This window comes from Vanacampus margaritifer, chromosome 15, assembly GCF_051991255.1.
Source record: "Vanacampus margaritifer isolate UIUO_Vmar chromosome 15, RoL_Vmar_1.0, whole genome shotgun sequence".
In the NCBI taxonomy this organism is placed as follows: domain Eukaryota; kingdom Metazoa; phylum Chordata; class Actinopteri; order Syngnathiformes; family Syngnathidae; genus Vanacampus; species Vanacampus margaritifer.
Window position 1 is genome coordinate 14671647 of NC_135446.1, and position 17496 is coordinate 14689142.

At 40.4% G+C, this 17496-nt stretch overlaps 1 protein-coding gene and 1 long non-coding RNA gene across 2 annotated transcripts in view; one reads left to right on the plus strand and one right to left on the minus strand.

Annotated features, from left to right (window-relative positions):
• Positions 1 to 10: 10 nt before the first annotated feature.
• Positions 11 to 1243, minus strand: LOC144035292 (uncharacterized). Its single transcript, XR_013288408.1, has 3 exons — positions 1151 to 1243; positions 1036 to 1068; positions 11 to 937 (listed from the first exon to the last, which is right to left on the minus strand). It is a non-coding gene; the product is annotated as an uncharacterized LOC144035292 (long non-coding RNA).
• An 871-nt stretch (positions 1244 to 2114) lies between these two features.
• adam19a (ADAM metallopeptidase domain 19a) overlaps positions 2115 to 17496 on the plus strand; it is a 53002-nt gene continuing 37620 nt past the window's right edge. The window contains exons 1-2 of the mRNA XM_077545115.1: positions 2115 to 2321; positions 8332 to 8411. Coding sequence (XP_077401241.1) covers positions 2204 to 2321; positions 8332 to 8411 — 198 coding nt within the window. The 5' untranslated portion in view covers positions 2115 to 2203. The remainder of the gene's footprint in view (positions 2322 to 8331; positions 8412 to 17496) is intronic.

Below are 17496 nucleotides of genomic sequence, written 5' to 3' on the forward strand. Positions count from 1 at the left end.
TTTTAATGTCTTGTAATTGTTTCATCAGACATTTGAAATGTTATGCTCTGAAGATGTCTCAGTATAAACATAAATCTGTTACAAACAACTTATAGAGAAAAAAAGTGAGCTACATAACCAAGCAAAAATGGCATCGTTCATTTTACTTTTACACTTGTCTGTTTTCCGTTTAACCCTGGAGAACCCACAGGGTCAAATTTGGCCCCTATAAATTCTGCCACTCAAATAACAAAGACCTTTTTTTTTTCTTTTTTTTTACAAATTTAACTTCAAAAGTCCAGAGTGCCACTTCTGACCCCTGCATGGGGCCATCTAGTGGATGAATATTGCACTTACATGAGCCAGAGTGGTGGTGACAAGATGGCTGGCAACGTGCTGTTTTGTTGTGCTGGAAATCAATCCAAACAAAACCATCTTCTCAGCAAACCATCAGATGGTAAAATTGTTTTTTTTTTTTGTTAATCTATTTCATATCATGTTGGAGAATGCGCAGGAGTATGTTTTATATATATATATTGATAAATTAGCAACTCTGAGCTAGTTAAAAAAAAAGGGTTAAAATTGAAAAAACATATTTTGGTGTTCAGTGAACTTATAGCAGTCATTTAATGTATAATTCATAATTTTCCAAAGAAGAAAACGGTTCTTGGGTTCTCCAGGGTTAAAGTAAAAATGACTGTCCTCCAATACTGGAGTGGCCCGAATAATGGCTTATGGTATTTTTGGTCACCGGTTTTGTGTGTTCAGCAAATCAAGATACACACTTAAGGCTATAAAGGACAAATGATGGACCAAGAAAAACATGCATGGATTGTTGTGTGCGGTTGGGCAGGTTAATAGTTCTTTTTATGTGGTCGTTTTAAAAGGTTTGCGCTTGGAGGGTTTTCAATCAGGTTAATGATCCCTCTGGTCAGCCTCTTCTTGCCCTTGAGTGAGACTAAAAACAATACATTTGAGGACAAACACTAGTCGAGGAAATTGGTTCAATATGCAACAAGATCAATGGAATGAATTAATAAGAGATACTATACTTACCCTTTGGAGTAAATCAAGTTTAATCCGAGCGATCTAAATAAAATAAAAAAATAAACATTCCTGAATTATCTTAAATATTAACATGAATGGACTTTTACATAGATTAAATGTTTACCTCCTTTAACAATCTGCCTGGTTTCTACAATCTAGTCGCAACCTCGACGGAGTTTTTACCGTGTAAAGGAAGCCAAGTAGTCGTCTGTTGTTCTGAGTACTTTGAATGCCTCACTTGATTTGCATGTTCTTTGTATAAAACAGGTGTTTTGCAGGAATAAAAGTAATAAGATCTCTCATTGGTTTTTAATACTTTTACTAATCCATCAAAAATTTACAGATAATCCCTTGCCTGAGGTTACAATCCCTGAAAGTTTCCAAATTGTTTTACACCAAATAGTTGTCAGTTGTCCCAAGTACCGTGAACGCTTCGCCTGATTGGCACCAGTACCAAACAGGTGTTGCTGGCAATCGCTCTAATTCACACTGAATAAAATAATAATTTACGGTGAAAATATTATAATTAATTTGGCAATACTTCTTGATAAAATAAATCGTAAAAATTCAAAAATGAAGCTGATTTAAAAACAGTCTATCTCACGACAAGTATTGGCATTTATCAAGATAAAAAAAACGGATACAATCTAAATTTAATTTATTTAAATTCAGTATTGAAGTAATTCTATGTAAATTTAATTTCATTCTACAAGCCTCATATTTTCGAAACGTCAAGGACCAACTACCTAAATATTCAACAGGATTAAGTGTGTGTGTACGTGTGTGTGAGTAAACAGCGGATTGAAAATAGAACCCATTGCATGTATTATTCATCCCTTCTCTTATTTTCATAGCTGGATTTATGAAAATGAAAGAAAAAAAATAATTGAGCATAGAGGGAGGTGGCTAATGCATCTGACCTCTTGTCATCAAGTTAAATGTCGTACAGGCCAATATTTCTAACTTCATAATAAAACCCAACCTCGTGGCCCATGCCCATAGCTAGCTTTATTTTGAAAGCCCCAGCCGGATGTGTCGTCGTCGCCTCCTGCGAGTGGTTGGACACTCAGAGGAACCGGAGAACGGAGGGGAGGCACCGAGGCAGGCAGAGTTGAGCAGCCGGGCGAGGACGAGGGAGGACGGGGCGGCCGCGGCGGCACCACGGAGGGTCACAGGGATGTACAGTAAACACAGGCAAAAAAATGGCCACATATCGCCGGCGGCGTGCGCATCTTTGTTCTTGTTTCTCGCTTTCTTCTCGCTGAACGGCGCCCCGGGAAGAGCCAGCGGAGCGGGTGAGTAAAACTTGGATTCAACCAGTTGCGCGTGGATGCTGACGGAAAAAAACAACCATTAATACAAAGAGTCATTTCGAGGCTTTTTTTGGTGGACTGATTATACTAATGTAATAATGTCGGTGGAACTTTTTAAAACGCCAAGTTTGTTCACCTTTTGGCGTAATGAGTCATTCGCCAAACGCTTCTGCGTCTATCGTGACTGCTGCCTCGAACAAGTCGCAAATTGGCATCTTCGACTTCGGTGCTGCTCCCCCTTGCCCCTTTTTGTTCTTTGTCCTTAAAAGGCAGAATTTTGCTGGATCCAATACCGTGTTAACCAAATGACAGGGGTGTCCTCAGTTACGACGGCACTGACATACGCCTTTCGAGGTTACGAACGGCGCTTGCAGCAGGGGCGATTCTAGGATAAGAAATTTAGGGGTGGTGACAATTTTGGCACAGTAGCCACCTGTAACATTTCCTTTTTTTTTTTTTTGTGGTAACAATTCCAAGCTAGCCAAAAGGTCAGATAACTCCAACCTAACATGAACAGTGATTTTTCACCAAACATTTAGTATTATGACGTTACCACTGTGTTAGCATAGGTTCGTAATAAACTACTAAATATGACCAAAATATAAATCTGTTTTTTTGTTTGTAATACAGGATAGACTTCAGTTGTAAACAGAGGACTCCCTGTGATTTGAATATACTAACAAGACTCCAAGTGTCAAGTGTGACGCATGTCCAGTCATGTGAACTGCAGACGAGCGGAACAATAGCCGCCATTCATGAATGTGTAGCATTCAGTTAGTCTTTTCGCAGTGAAACTGAGATCTGTGATGCCGTGAGGTCGCAGCGGAGTCTTTCTAGTCACTGCGCAACGTCTATTATCTGCGCTTCTTCAACGTTGCCACATCCTCCACGCAACAGACATCTCGTCGGAAGGAGAGGTCGCCTCTGGTGGGCTTGCGTGGGCTCCGTCGCGTTAGTCATAATTGAGTTTTTTTGGCCGTGTGTAAATGCTCGTGGAGTAGGTGAGGAGAGCTCTCCATTATCGACGCTTCCTGTTCTGCTCTAAATGCTCTTGCAGCTCTTAGCCAAAGGACCTACCAAGGCGTAAAAAAAAAAAAAATAGTAACACCCACGGATGTTTAATGAGCACATAACTTTTTTTTGTTGTTGTTGTTGCTTGTATACAAACTAGAAATAACTGGTTCTGCCTTTAGCACTGTGAATAAATGTGATTATATCATTTTTGCCAGAAGGCCCAAGTGCCGCCCCTGGTCGTCATGGTAACAAAAGGCAAGACCACCTATTAGCTACTATTTAGCCGTTGTCAGCAGCTCCCTCATCAAGAGCTAATTTTGCCAAGTGTTCAACCGTGTCAATTGTTAAAAATACACGATGATTGAGAAATTACAGTAAATTCCCAATGTAATCCTTGAAGTAACAGATTGAACGCAAACAGTGCAGCAGCACATTTAGAAAGGTCATGTTTGTAAATGAGAATTAGCTCTCAAACATTTTTACCTGGTTAAATAAAGGTGAAATTAAAAACTAAAAAGACAATATAACAGGACTCCCAGTTATGTATTTTTTATCCTCTGCGAAGAATGACAAATATTAGTGCCGCACTGATGAGATTTTTTTTGTTTTTCTCAAAGTGCAAATAATTTTTTTTTTTTAATTTTCAGGGGAAAGTTGGAACAGATAAATTGAATTTCCATTGTTTTTAATGGGAAAATATGATTTGAGATGCTCACCTTGATCGACTGCCTTCAATAGGCTCCTCTCTCGTTATATGTAAAACCTCCATCTTTTTTTCAGCTGTTCACATATAAGGAGTGGAAATATTCTGTTTTGCACAAGAAAACCAAAACGTTCTGCGCGGGACTTTATCAAACAACACCCAAAAAAATCAGCAACATCGGGTCCAGTCAGCCATGAAACAAGCGTCAGACACCCGGAAATGACTATGAATAATAATAATAATCATCATCGTTAGTTATAAAAGTCTTCCTTCCTGTTTCTTTCCTCTGTAATTATTTTTGTAGTCTCAGGTGGCTTCAAATCCCTCACTGTGTCATTTGCCGTCTAATATCCAAAGCACAAAGGCAACGGGGATGAACAATTGTTTATTATGCAAAAGTGAATAGTGGTGAGCGGGTGACTTTTCAACACTACACTTAAAAATCAGCAGTTTACGGAAGAATTAGAAAAAAAATGCAAATGACGTTCATGTTGCCGTTTTGCAACCTGTAGAATTGTCAAATCTGCCATTAACCATCTTAGCTCCTTTTTTGACTCAGTGATTAATGGATAGTATTTGAACCAAATCCGATTGTTCCCATTCTTAAATCTCATCATAACCAATGTACCGAGAAAGATGATTCAATACGTTTTTTATTTTAGCGCGTGGCTTGCGAAATGATTCAAGGGCGGTTTCATTTGAAAGAAGTGGAATGATTCAATTTGCTTCAACCCGGTGGGATTACTTTCGATTTGATATGGATACGTATCTTGATTATATTTCAAATGGGATGATTCGGTTTGATGCACTCGCATGTTTTAAATAAAAAAAAACTTTTTTTCCAGTTCAAATTGTTTTTCATTACAACCCTAATATATATATATATATATATATATATATATATATATATGATCCTCAGTTTGTTCGCCCTTGCAGCATCCCTTTGACAAAAGGGAAATCCAGCAAGCATTTGTCAAGAAGATAACGAGGGCCATGCCCATCCCTCTTCCTCTCCTTCCTATCTTTGTGCCGCCTGTCTGATACAGTAGATCTCGCCGCGCCGTTTGAATGAGTTATGAGTGCCAGTGTCACCCGAGAGTCCCTCAGGGGGCCCACGGAGGAAATGGCAGAATGATTGAAACAGAAACGGCGCGGCTTGAGTGTCAGAGGTCTGTATGCTGTATGACCATGCATATTCGGGGGGGGGGGGGGGGGGGTTCCTGAAAAGTGATATTGTAGGCGTATTCATGTCTGACATGCTTTTGTCAAAAATGCTCAATGGATCAAGAAAAGACCAAAAACATTGAATGTTTTAACAAATCTGATATTGTTTATTATAATAAATAAAATAATCACATATTAAATTACAATCACAATGTTGAGCGGGAATTTTTGTTGTTGCAATTATTGTTTTTTAAAACCGAACTGAAACATAAGGTGGCACAAATGAAATGTGATCAGTATCGCATCTCATATCCAGGTTACAGCCTCCCCGTTTACCCCCCCCCCGGTCGAGATTGATCGTTTTTTTCCTACGCTGCACCCCGCACTCTGCCGCTGTAGTCACAGATTGTCGATTGTAGTCACATTATTCGCTTGTTTCCACTCCGTAAATCACGAGCCAGCGAGCTAACGATCACCGCCGAGTATGCCGAAGCTTGAGAGCCCCCTAATGACGACTTCTGCCTCGTTTACTCACTCCTCAACGGAAGTCTGCTTAAGACATGCGAGTTCAGCCTCAAATTAGTTTTTTTTAATGACTCCCCAAAGACACGCCACCTTTTGTCATTGTTTTAAATTGGTAAGTATGCTGTGGCCACAAGGGGAAACATTATCCTTTAGGATTTTCTGGTAAATTCTTGGTTCGATTAATCGCAGCGAGTCCTCCAGGTTTTGAATTCGCAAAGCAGCCCTAGACCATCACATTACTACCGCCACCATTTTTGACTGTTGGTATTAGGGGTGTGTGTGACTTGCCTACTACCTGGCGATTCGATTCGTATCCCGATTCATCAGTCACGATTCGATTCGATACCGATTAATCCCGATACAAATCTTTAAATTGATGATTGCGCTTTTTTTTAAACTCAAATTTAGAAAATACTAATATGTAAACTTGTACATGTACACTGTAAGATTTGTACGAAAATGTATTTATTTATCTGAAACTTTAGGCGAGCCACTTTATTTAACTCATTCACTGCCATTGACGGCTATAGACGTCAAAAATTAATTTGAACTACTTTTATTAGTTTAACATTTTTCCCACTTTTGTTAACAAGAGTATAAAAACCTAGAATTGTTTTTATTGTATTAGAACAGATACAAAATTGGTGATTAATCGCGAGTTAACTAGTGAAGTCATGCGATTATTTACGATTAAAAATGGTAATCGCCTGACGCCCCTAATTTGTAATAATCTTTTCTTTAAAAAAAAAAAAAGGAGAAATTATTAAAAATTGGAAAAAAATAATTACAATATATATATATTTTTAAAGGAAATATTATTAAAAATGATGGGTGTCAGGTGATTAAAAATTGTAATCGTAATTAATCGCACGACTTCACTAGTTAACTCACGATTAATCATAAATTTTATATCTGTTCTAAATGTCCCCCAAAAAAATTCTAGGTTTTCATACTCTTGTTAACAAAAGTGGGAAAAAAATGTTAAACTACTGGAAATAGTTCAAATGAATTTATGATGTCAATGGCAGTGAATGAGTTAACAAACAATCTGTTGCAATCTGTTTCATGTTTGAACAGCATTGAAATAAAATATTAAGACTTAATGTTCCATTAATATAAAATTTTTCCATGCTTAACGTGTGAACCCTGACCCTAAGTAAGACGTTTTGTTGAATATTCCCATAAAAAAATTTATGTTTAAAAATCGATTCAGCCGCATATCGAATCGATCCGAGAATTGTGCTCTGTAATATCGCGATATATTGCCGAATCGATTTTTTTTTAACACCCCTAGTTGGTATGATGTTCTTTCTCTCACTAGGTCAGGAAGCTTTGAATAGTTTTTGTGGTATTGAAGAACCCTAGTGTTATTAAACATTAAAGTGGGGAAACGATGCCAAAAAACTCATTTTAGAAACACTTTTTCATGGCACTGTAAGTACGCGGTTTTCTAAAAAAGGTCAACAACAGTGAATGTTTTTTCAGAACAACTTTTTTGTATGCTGACTTTAAAAAAAACTCAATTTTCCACAATAAGAAAGATTTTTCAAGCTAAATTCGTAGGGCTGGCTTGTGCGTTTACACTACGCACTCAGTCGCAGGTGCGCGTGTTGGCGTGCACACGTAGTTGTCACCGCACAGCATCTGGGGAGAGCGTTTATGAATGTAGGGCAGTTCTCTCCAAAGGATGATGATGTGAATTTCAATTTTGTTATGGTTGTGTTTTGGAGCCTGCACTTGCACAGGGTGTCCAATTCTGTTTATTTGTACAGCACCCAATCACAACAGTTGATTTCTTTCTTTCTTTTTTTTTTTTTTAAGAAACGACCCAACCTCTGCTCAGAAGCACAAGAAAAATGAGTGTTTTAGCGATTTTGATGCGTCTGCATTCTTTTTATTTCATACAAATCAATTTGCCTCCCCTCTCTTCCTAGTTAGACTTTGTGTTTTGAGATTGCGTCAGCGTCTCGTTCCCCGCAATTGAATTTTATGCAAATGAGAGGTTCTAAATGACGGACGAGTCCAGCGCTGGGGAAACGGCCTCTCCTTTTCAATTCTTCTTTTTCTTGGCTCAAATGCCACTGACGTGTTTGCTCTCGCCTGTCGGGAACCATTCCAGGCCCAAGTGCCGCTGCTGACGTTTTATGGATTCTTTTCCGTGTTATCCGCGAATAATTATGACTTTTGCTGGATGGGGAACGGGGGGGGGGCATTTGATCTGCCTTACCTTGAAGAAACAAGTCGATCAGCAATTTTGCCCCCCCTTCTTTTTTTGCTAGAAGGCACACATCTCTCTGCCAATCTTTGTTGTTTAGCGATGCAAATGGAGCACTGCGAGTCTTTTGTTGCGCTCATCGCTTTCCCGCTTGAATGAAACCTTCCAGATCCAATGTTTGTGTGAATCACACGACACAAATTCATGTCTGGAGATTTGTTTTTGACCAGCTTGCGGTGAGGCTCGTGATTCTTCTCAGTGAAACGAGTCATGGAAGGAAAACAGACGAGCCACAGAGCTTCATTTATTTAAAATAATAGAACAGACTGCACTCTGTTAATCTTCTGCTTGTGTTTTTCCGCTTCGCAAAGGGTTACAGAGAGGACGGACGGTGACGGCAAGATGGCTTTCTCAAGGCCGAAACAAGAGAGAGGCGGACATCTCAGCTCAGGTCAGTGAACTCATCATCTGTCTCCTCATTGGTGGCTGTTTTGTGGAAAACACTACTTCACCTTTATATTTTTAGGCAGGATCGCGAGTGATCGGCGGTAACAATGAATACACAGAGACTGATATACTGTGCTAGAATAATTGTGCCTTTTATTCCCCGTAAACAGCAATCAACACCTGTAGTGTGCTAGAATAATTTTACCTTTTATTCCCCGCAATCAACACCTGTACTTTGCTAGAATAATTGTACCTTTTATTCCCCGCAAATAGCAATCAACACCTGTACTGTGCTAGAATAATTGTACCTTTTATTCCCCGCAAACAGCAATCAACACACCTCACTTTACTAGAATAATGGTGCCTTTTATTCCCCGCAAACAGCAATCAACACCTGTACTGTGCTAGAATAATTGTACCTTTTATTCTCCGCAAACAGCAATCAACACCTGTACTGTGCTAGAATAATTGTACCTTTTATTCCCCGCAAACAGCAATCAACATCTGTACGGTGCTAGAATAATTGTACCTTTTATTCCCCGCAAACAGCAATCAACACACCTCACTTTGCTAGAATAATGGTGCCTTTTATTCCCCGCAAACAGCAATCAATACCTGTACTGTGCTAGAATAATTGTGCCTTTTATTCCCCGCAAACAGCAATCAACACCTGTACTGTGCTAGAATAATTGTACCTTTTATTCCCCGCAAACAGCAATCAACACACCTCACTTTGCTAGAATAATGGTGCCTTTTAGTCCCCGTAAACAGCAATCAACACACTTCAACGCTAAGCAGCATAATATGATCATCCTCAGCGCTTACCTTGACACTAGACCGGAGAGCCAACGGTCCGGGTAGAACGAGCTACAAAACGGCTGGGCAATCGTACGTATTCCACAGCTGACTCTACCCCGGACCGTGTGCCGCTCCGTCTTTTATTCGTTAACAAAAAGTTGTGAGCGTGAGAAACCGGGCTGTCCAAGCCCTCTCCCAGGCACTCTCGAAAACATGTTTGCGAAGCAGGGAAGACTGTAGTATAAACAAGGCATTCACTCCCAGGCTGATTCCGCCCTTTATTTACAAATTGTTCGGCACCTGGATTCGTACAACAGTTCAGGACAACAACATATCCTTATATAAGAGGTTACATGAGGACATATCAAACCATGGTTGTTTTCCCTTCAGCGGCTATTACAAATGATTAGACCAGTGATTTACCAAGTGTGGTTTGCTAGTAAGTTGAGGATAAAGAAACCATAGGGACCTTGCAGCAGTTGCTGCGAGGGCCCTAACTAGAGCTGCAAGCGGCTGTAAAGGGCCCTCATCTGTGGTTCGCAAGGTTCTTCTTTTCAACGCAAAAGAGGTTTTGAGTTGTTCCTTGCCTGGTTACTGGGTGAATATCGGCTTGTCATGTTCATTATGTGGGCGAGAAATGCCAACACGCAACACTGGCACAGATAATTGCCCCTGGCATTTTGGTTTCGACAGGTGCATGCACGTGTAGGCTACTCGTACTTGCAACCCTCGCTGGAATTGAGAAGTCGTCGTTTGTCCTATCATCCACAGTCTGGGTTTCATGAAATAAAATGCACACATATCCAGAATTTACAAGTCTGCTTTGAAAGTGTCTGTCGCTAATTGTGGCAACGATATTTAATGTTGGCCATCACGGCGGTAATTCGAAAACGAAGAAGTTGTTGAGGTGGTGCTTGTAAAGCATTCGAGAACCACTAGGTTACATTAATAAAATATCCTAACGAGTTACTCGAGTGTCTAACAAGACTCAAGATCAATTCAAGCAGGGCTTTTAATGCATAAATTAAAATGTATTCATATCTGTCCAACAAATAATTGGATTGTTTGCAGACAATCTGATTAACATTGTGCTGCAGCCTGCCAGGAAAAGGACACAAGACAATTGTGATACCTGTTGTCATTGACTCGACCCGCATGGTCGGTCCATCTGTGTCTTGTTCGGGCATCGTCCTCACCAAGCTCTGTACCTGTCATTGCTCAACATTTCTAACTTGGGAATTCGTCCGTTTTCGAACCGACCCAGCCAATTCAACCCAACCATGCGATACGTTATTGTTGACACGCAGTTGGCTAAGCTTGCGGATGTAAAAGAATGGAAACATGGCTTGGTGCCGTTTTTGTACAGCTGTCCCCGTTTGGCCCGATGACGGCCATCTTGGCAGTGGAGGACAAATGAGGTGGATGGTTTTATGCTATCAATTGCTTGTTCATGGTCCGTACTGCAGACCAACCTCATTTCGCGATTGACATGAACCGGAAAGAATGCTCATAAGTGAGATGCCAAAATGTGTAATTTCCAAACCACACAACATCGATCTTTTCTCTTATTTGTCACGAGAATGTCGTGGTTGAATTGGATCTGTTACAATACAGACAGCGAATGATCAGTAAAAGCAACAACACCATACATCTTGCATGTACACAATCCTGAGCCCATGTTACATAAACCAGTATCCTAGCCTTCATTGAGCCAAGGCATCCATTTTACATAAATCTCATAGCACACCACCAAGTAAATAATGAATTTGAAAAAGTCCTTTCTTTTCTTTGGTCCTTCCTCGGGTCTCCTGACGGCCTCACGACTCTGGCTGGAAGTGTTCGGCTTAGGTGAACGGTATGGGATTTTTTAATAGGTTTTAGGTGAACTAATGAATACACACACACGCACGCACACACGCACATACTCACCCACATACAAAAAAATAAAAAATAATTAAAATTAAAATTAAAAAAATAAATAAAGGAGAGCAATGATGATGAAATGTCAAATCGGTAAAATTACCGAATGAACAATACTGAGCTCTCCAGGAAAAAAAAAGAAGAAAAAAAAGAAAAAGTTGAATCCAAAAAGTTTGTCCACCTAATAAATTCAAAGACAGTCCAGTTTTTACGTCTTTTGCTGTTGACGATTCCTTGACCACGCTTTGTGGAACCCGTGCAACTGACAGTGATCGGCGAAGGCTTTCGCGCATCCTAATGCCAACCGTGATGGAAATGAATGGAACGGAGGAAATGGGAGTCGCGCCGAGAAACGTAACCGCGCCGGATGACTCGCGGTCACGCATTCATCTGCGTAGCAGCGTCGGCATGCCGGCGCGCATGCTAACGAGCGGACGCTCAAATGGTCGGGAGGGAAGATACGATACACAATGGAGTGGTCTGTATTAAGTAGTGAGTCACATATGGTATGCGCGAGTCATAAATCTGAACCTTCAAGTTTCAAGCAAGTCCCAAGTTACTGTGGCGAAAATCTAGAAAGCCAAGTCAAGTCTTTACCAAAGCTCAAGCAAGTCTAATCAAATCTTGACAAACAAATAAGTCAAGTCATGCTCGGTCACAACAACAGTACATTAGTTAGCTTTACTGCACGGTCTCAAACCAGCCTTCGTTACCCTCAAATAGTTGCGTAAAAAATAACCCAAACTGGGGAAAAAAGGAACCCATCCAACTTTTTGGGTTACCCTTTAGTTTATTATCCCGTTTGTTCCATCCTCTTTCTTAATTTAAGTAACTGTGAATTTTGAGCAGATTTGATCAATTTAACCCAAGGTTGGGCTAGTTATTTTGACCCAGAAGATTGGGTTGAAGATTGGATTTAAGAGTGGAAGATGGTCCTCATTTTGGACACAGTTTTGTAAATAACTGTCAATTTAATGTAACAAAATTAGGTGGGTAGCATCAGGTGTAAAAAAAAACGTGCCAAACCTCGTCTTAGAAAATGTGAGTAACAAAACTAGTACTGTTTTGTACCACAGCTATACTGATAACCTGGTAACCCAATTCCTGTTGGATCAAAATCTTGAGTCATATGCTGGGTGAAATCCTCAACCAAATGCGTCGGTTATAAATCACCCTGCCTTGGCTTGGTCCCTTTTGGACCCTGCACTGGGTTAGCTATATTTCACAAAATTTTGCTTACTTTTGACCCAGCAGTTTTAATTAAGATTGTAATGACGGATTAAGTGTAATAGATGTGGTCTCTTTAATATTGGAGTTCTTTTTACCATTTTCATCAAGAACATAACTCTTGAACCAGATTTCATGATCTGTACTTGCTTATCATCACATTTCCCCCCCCAAAATCCCCTACAATCACTTGTCTTGTAGTTCAAGTCAAAATGAAGTCGAGCTTCATGAACACCAAAGTCGAGTCGAGTCATTCAACAGTTTTAGCCAGGCAAAGCCCCAAGTTCTCTTTTTTTTTTTTTCCTGGAGAGCTCAGTATTGTTCATTCGGTAATTTTACCGATTTGACATGTCATCATCATTGCTCTCTTTTTTTTTTTTTTTTTTTGTGGGTGATTATGTGTATGTGCGTGTATTCATTAGTTCACCTAAAACCTATTTAAAAATCCCATACCGTTCACCTACACCGAACACTTCCAGCCAGAGTCGTGAGGTTGTCAGGAGACCCGAGGAAGGACCAAAGAAAGGAAAGTGCCATCCAGCACCGACCAGACACCACCCACCAGGCCAAGCCCCAAGTTCTAAAACGGGCGGCTTAAGTCTGACTCGAGTCAAGTCATGGGATTTATGTGAAGTGATGTGACTGGAGTCCCTCGTCGACGGTATTTAAGGCTAACTAAATCAAATAGAAAAAGAATGGCTTGGTGGGAGAGGGATCAAAACCTTTATCAGGATGTGTTTCAACAGCTCGCAAAAAATGGAGACCTAGAGTCATATCTGTCACCATTTTGTTTCGCAAATAAGTGTCAGAGCAGCTGCAACAAGGTCCTATCTCTTCACCACACGCCTCTAATGATTAGGCGATAAGTCACACCGCCGAGCGCGGCGGCGGCCATATTTCACCCAGTTGGCATTAGCAAGCGCGCATATGGCGTCAGCGTTTTATGGCGCCACGTGTGGGCATACGTTGTTTGCCGACGCGCTCTTTTGTGTTCTTACAAATTCGGTTGCTCACAGGGGACATGTTATAGAAAATGCGCTTTTTTTTTTTAAAATAGGTTTTAGGTGAACTAATGAATACACACTCACACGCACGCACACACCCACATACACATTCTCACTCACATACAAAATAAAAAATAAATAAATAAATAAATAAAAGAGAGAGAGCAGTGATGATGACATGTCAAATCGGTAAAATTACCGAATGAACAATACTGAGCTCCAGAAAAAAAAAGAAGAAGAAAAAAAAGAAAAAAAATCACTTTGGTGGTGTGACTTCTTGGTTTTTGTAAAAAAAAAAAATACAAAAAAATAATCACAATTACCGTAGATGTTTTTTTGGGGCTAACATTTAGTGGCTTGCAGACGCTAAAGAAAACACATTTCAGTTGACTTCCAAACAGCCGAATAAGATTTCACAGCGTGTTTCCTCCAATTCCCAAACGGTCGCAAATGGCCCTAGTTGGGAATTGTGCCTGTTGGCCCGGCGTGTGCGTGCTTTCTTCATGCAGTCATCGCCGCTTTTTTGCGCCCCAAATAAGCCTGGGATTGTTTGAGCCTCTGGACAAGAACCTTACACACAGCACTGTGGATAACCTCTCACCGGCTGTGCAATGTTTCTAACTACTCGTGTGCGGTCTTGATATACAGCTGAGACAACAAGATGCAATCCGGGGAATTCATTAATCCATAATTCATACTCGCCCCTGCGAGCTTTGCCGGCTAATAGAATTCCACTGTGCAATTTACATGCAGAGTGTTGGATGTGTTGAGAAATGGACTTGGAGGAAGTATATATTTTTTTTGTGTGGTGGATAAAAGCTCCCACAAGTCTCAATGAAATAAATGTGCCTTGAGAGAAGCACTTTTTCCGCACCTGTCTTTGCTAAATGTCATTTAAAGCGATGAAGAAATCTCGTTTTAAAATAGACTTTTAAATGGTATTTTTAGTTCACCTTAATCGTCCAAGCTATTTTCGCTCTTGTTCATTAACATAGCAAGAGTTGTTATCGTCTGTCATCTCTCTCCAGGGAAAAACAAAGTGAGGCAAATGGCAGCGCCGACAGAGCCAGATGACATGTTTGCTTGTTTCCCGAGCTCTGATAATCACAGATCGGGCGGATCTCCGCTGACACGAAAGGAGCCGCGCAACACGTCTGCTTCTTTCCTCTCTCTCTCTCTCTCTCTCGCTCGCCCGCTCTCTCTCTTGCTTTGTCTACATCTGGATTTCGTACGCTCCTCCGCCGTTTCCGCTCGGCGTCGATTGAGCAAAGTCAGCAGTAAGCCGCCATGCGTGCGCCCGCTTGCCAAGCTTCTCATTCAGCCTTTTGCTTTTCAGCTCCCAGCCATACGTTCAGATTCAAACTTTTTTTTTTGTTTTCGCTGGTATCTTCGTCGAAAAACGATTTTCTTGTCAGGAGCATGTCATCGATTAGTCGGTGGTTAAAAATTCTGCCAGTCGTGAGAATTAATTGCATATTGAATAGACGCTACTTGTTTTGAAGGGGAACGCTCTTTTTTGAATATGTTATTTTTCTAGGTCGTTTGCCCCCTAGTTCACTGAATTTCAGGAAAATAAAATCCATAAAAGGAGTGTTTTTTTCCCCCCCTTGAAAAAATCTGGTTATTCTTGCAGCTGTTGACTTTTTACAAACAAACACCGGCAGGCAAACCCTAAGCTGTCCGTCGCAATTACAACAACGTGGGAGTGGAAGAAAAACGGTTGCGACTTTCCGTCGATGACGCAAATCTGTAGATCTTGTCGAGGGGACTCACAAGTGTCGTTCGGTGATGCTTTTCACGCCAGTCAATGGTACAGTCCACATTTAATATTAAAACATTGTACTGTAATAAAAAAGACACAGTAAGCTTTCTTGAATACTAATTTGCTTACAAATTTTTATTTTATTTTTTTTTTGTTTTCTGCTTTGTTCAGCTAAAACACATTTACTCGTATATAGTCATAATAATTACCCAGCGGGTGCAAGTTACCTCAGAACATAAATTGAACTTTTCAGAAAAAAACAACAACGCATGCTCTTTAAAATTTAAACCCTTCACAAACCCTCTGCATGGTGCAGACTATTGCGCGCAAAAAAAAAAAAAACCCACTGTCCTCATGTCTCAGCTAACAATGGGATGTTAAGCTTTTACAGTGGACATCTGTTTCCTTCCCTTATGAGCATTATTGAGCAATAATACATTGGCAAAGCACTTGCCAGTAAAAGCTCCATCTGGACACACATGACACAAGTGGCTTAACTTGTGAGCTGATTTTTAAAGGGGATATATAATGTTTTTTTTTTTATTGTTTATTACAGTTTGGGCTTTGGAGAACTTTTACATGTTTTTGCATGTTAATAAATATGGCAAAAAGCTACAGCCATACCATATCGATTCAAAAACATAATCTCACTGAATTGAACCGAATCGTACCGTTGCATTTTAACCCTGGAGAACCCACGGGGTCAAATTTGGCCCCGATAAATTCTGCTACTCAAATAACAAAGACCTTTTTTTTTTTTTTTTTTTTTACAAATTTAACTTCAAAAGTCCAGAGTGCCACTTCTGACCCCTGCATGGGGCCCTCTAGTGGATGGAATATTGCACTTACATGAGCCAGAGTGGTGGTGACAAGATGGCTGGCAACATGCTGTTTTGTTGAGCTGGAAATCAATACAAGCAAAACCATCTTCTCAGCAAACCATCAGATGGTAAAATTGTGTTTTTTTTTGTTAAACTATTTCATATCATGTTACAGAATGCCTAGGAGTATGTTTTATATATATATTTTGATAAATTAGCAACTCTGAGCTAGTTAAAAAAAAAAGGGTTAAAATTGAAAAAACATATTTTGGTGTTCAGTGAACTTATAGCAGTCATTTAATGTATAATTCATAATTTTCCAAAGAAAAAAAGGGTTCTTGGGTTCTCCAGGGTTAAAATCATTATCTCGAATCATATTGCGACCCACGTATCGACAAATGTATCGAATCATGTTTTGTGGAGAGATGCACACCCCTTTTGATTGATGTGGAGTAAGTGGGGAAAAAATGGATGGTAGGATAAAGCTCAGAAAAAGGGAATTTATTTTCAAAAAAAAAGGTAAAACATAATGTAACAAACATAGGAGGATAAAATGAATGGGGTTATCGGGTCAAGCCGTTTTGCGACGAGAAGTATAAATTTGCGCAGATGACAGAATAATAACCTCGAAGGGGGATGGAAAATGACTCTTCTGCCATTCAGAGGACTTGAAGTCGCAAAAAGCAATCACAGCTATTAATGTTTTTATTCAAATCAGACACTGAGTTTCAATCATCTTGGAGGATAAATGGATTTCGATGTTTTATCCGATGAAGGTTATGGAGGGAAAGCGACAGACAACGGCGGCAGTGACGGAACGCGCGGCTCGATCCTTCGGGAGTCTTGTTTTGATCGCAGCGGGCCGCGCTTGTGAACGCCATGCGGGGAGAGTTGAGAGTGCCGCTGTTCCAATAGAACGCCGCCTTTGATCAGGCCCTCTTTAGAACGCCGAGATGTCTTGTGACAATGAGACGGGAGACGTCAGTCTGTTGGGGTTTAGGGATATTTCAGGGAGCGCAAACGGGATACGGCTTGCTTTCAAAGGACATTTGGGGGGTTTGAAATGTGAGCAGTGCATTTTTTTTGCCGACATACCCCCACTGTCTTTGGGGGGAAAAAAAGTAGAATGTCAAGGCTGAATAACGCTTATTTGAATTGGAGCGTTCCCAGTTGCGAAAGCACTGGCAACAAACAGAAGGGAGTCGACTCATGCCGTTTCCAAGAAGTGGGCCAGTGACACACGGAACTGGGGTCCGCCCGCCCTGCTTCTAAATTCTGCTCCCTGGAGTCATGCCTGATCAACATTAAGACAGAAGAGGTTGTTTTTTTTTCCTGACAATCTTATCACGATAGCGTCTTGTCAAACATTTGCCCCGAAAGGCTAAACTGATAGTACTGAAGCTCATTAAGGCCGACAGCAAATGATGTGCTCATGTGGCAAAAGTGGTTGATTTTTACTTTTATTGTGGCTTTTTTTTCAAATTGAGTTAGATTAGGATAGGTTTGATATTTGTTGAAGATTTGAAGACAGTTTTTTTTTTTCTGGAGAGCTCAGTA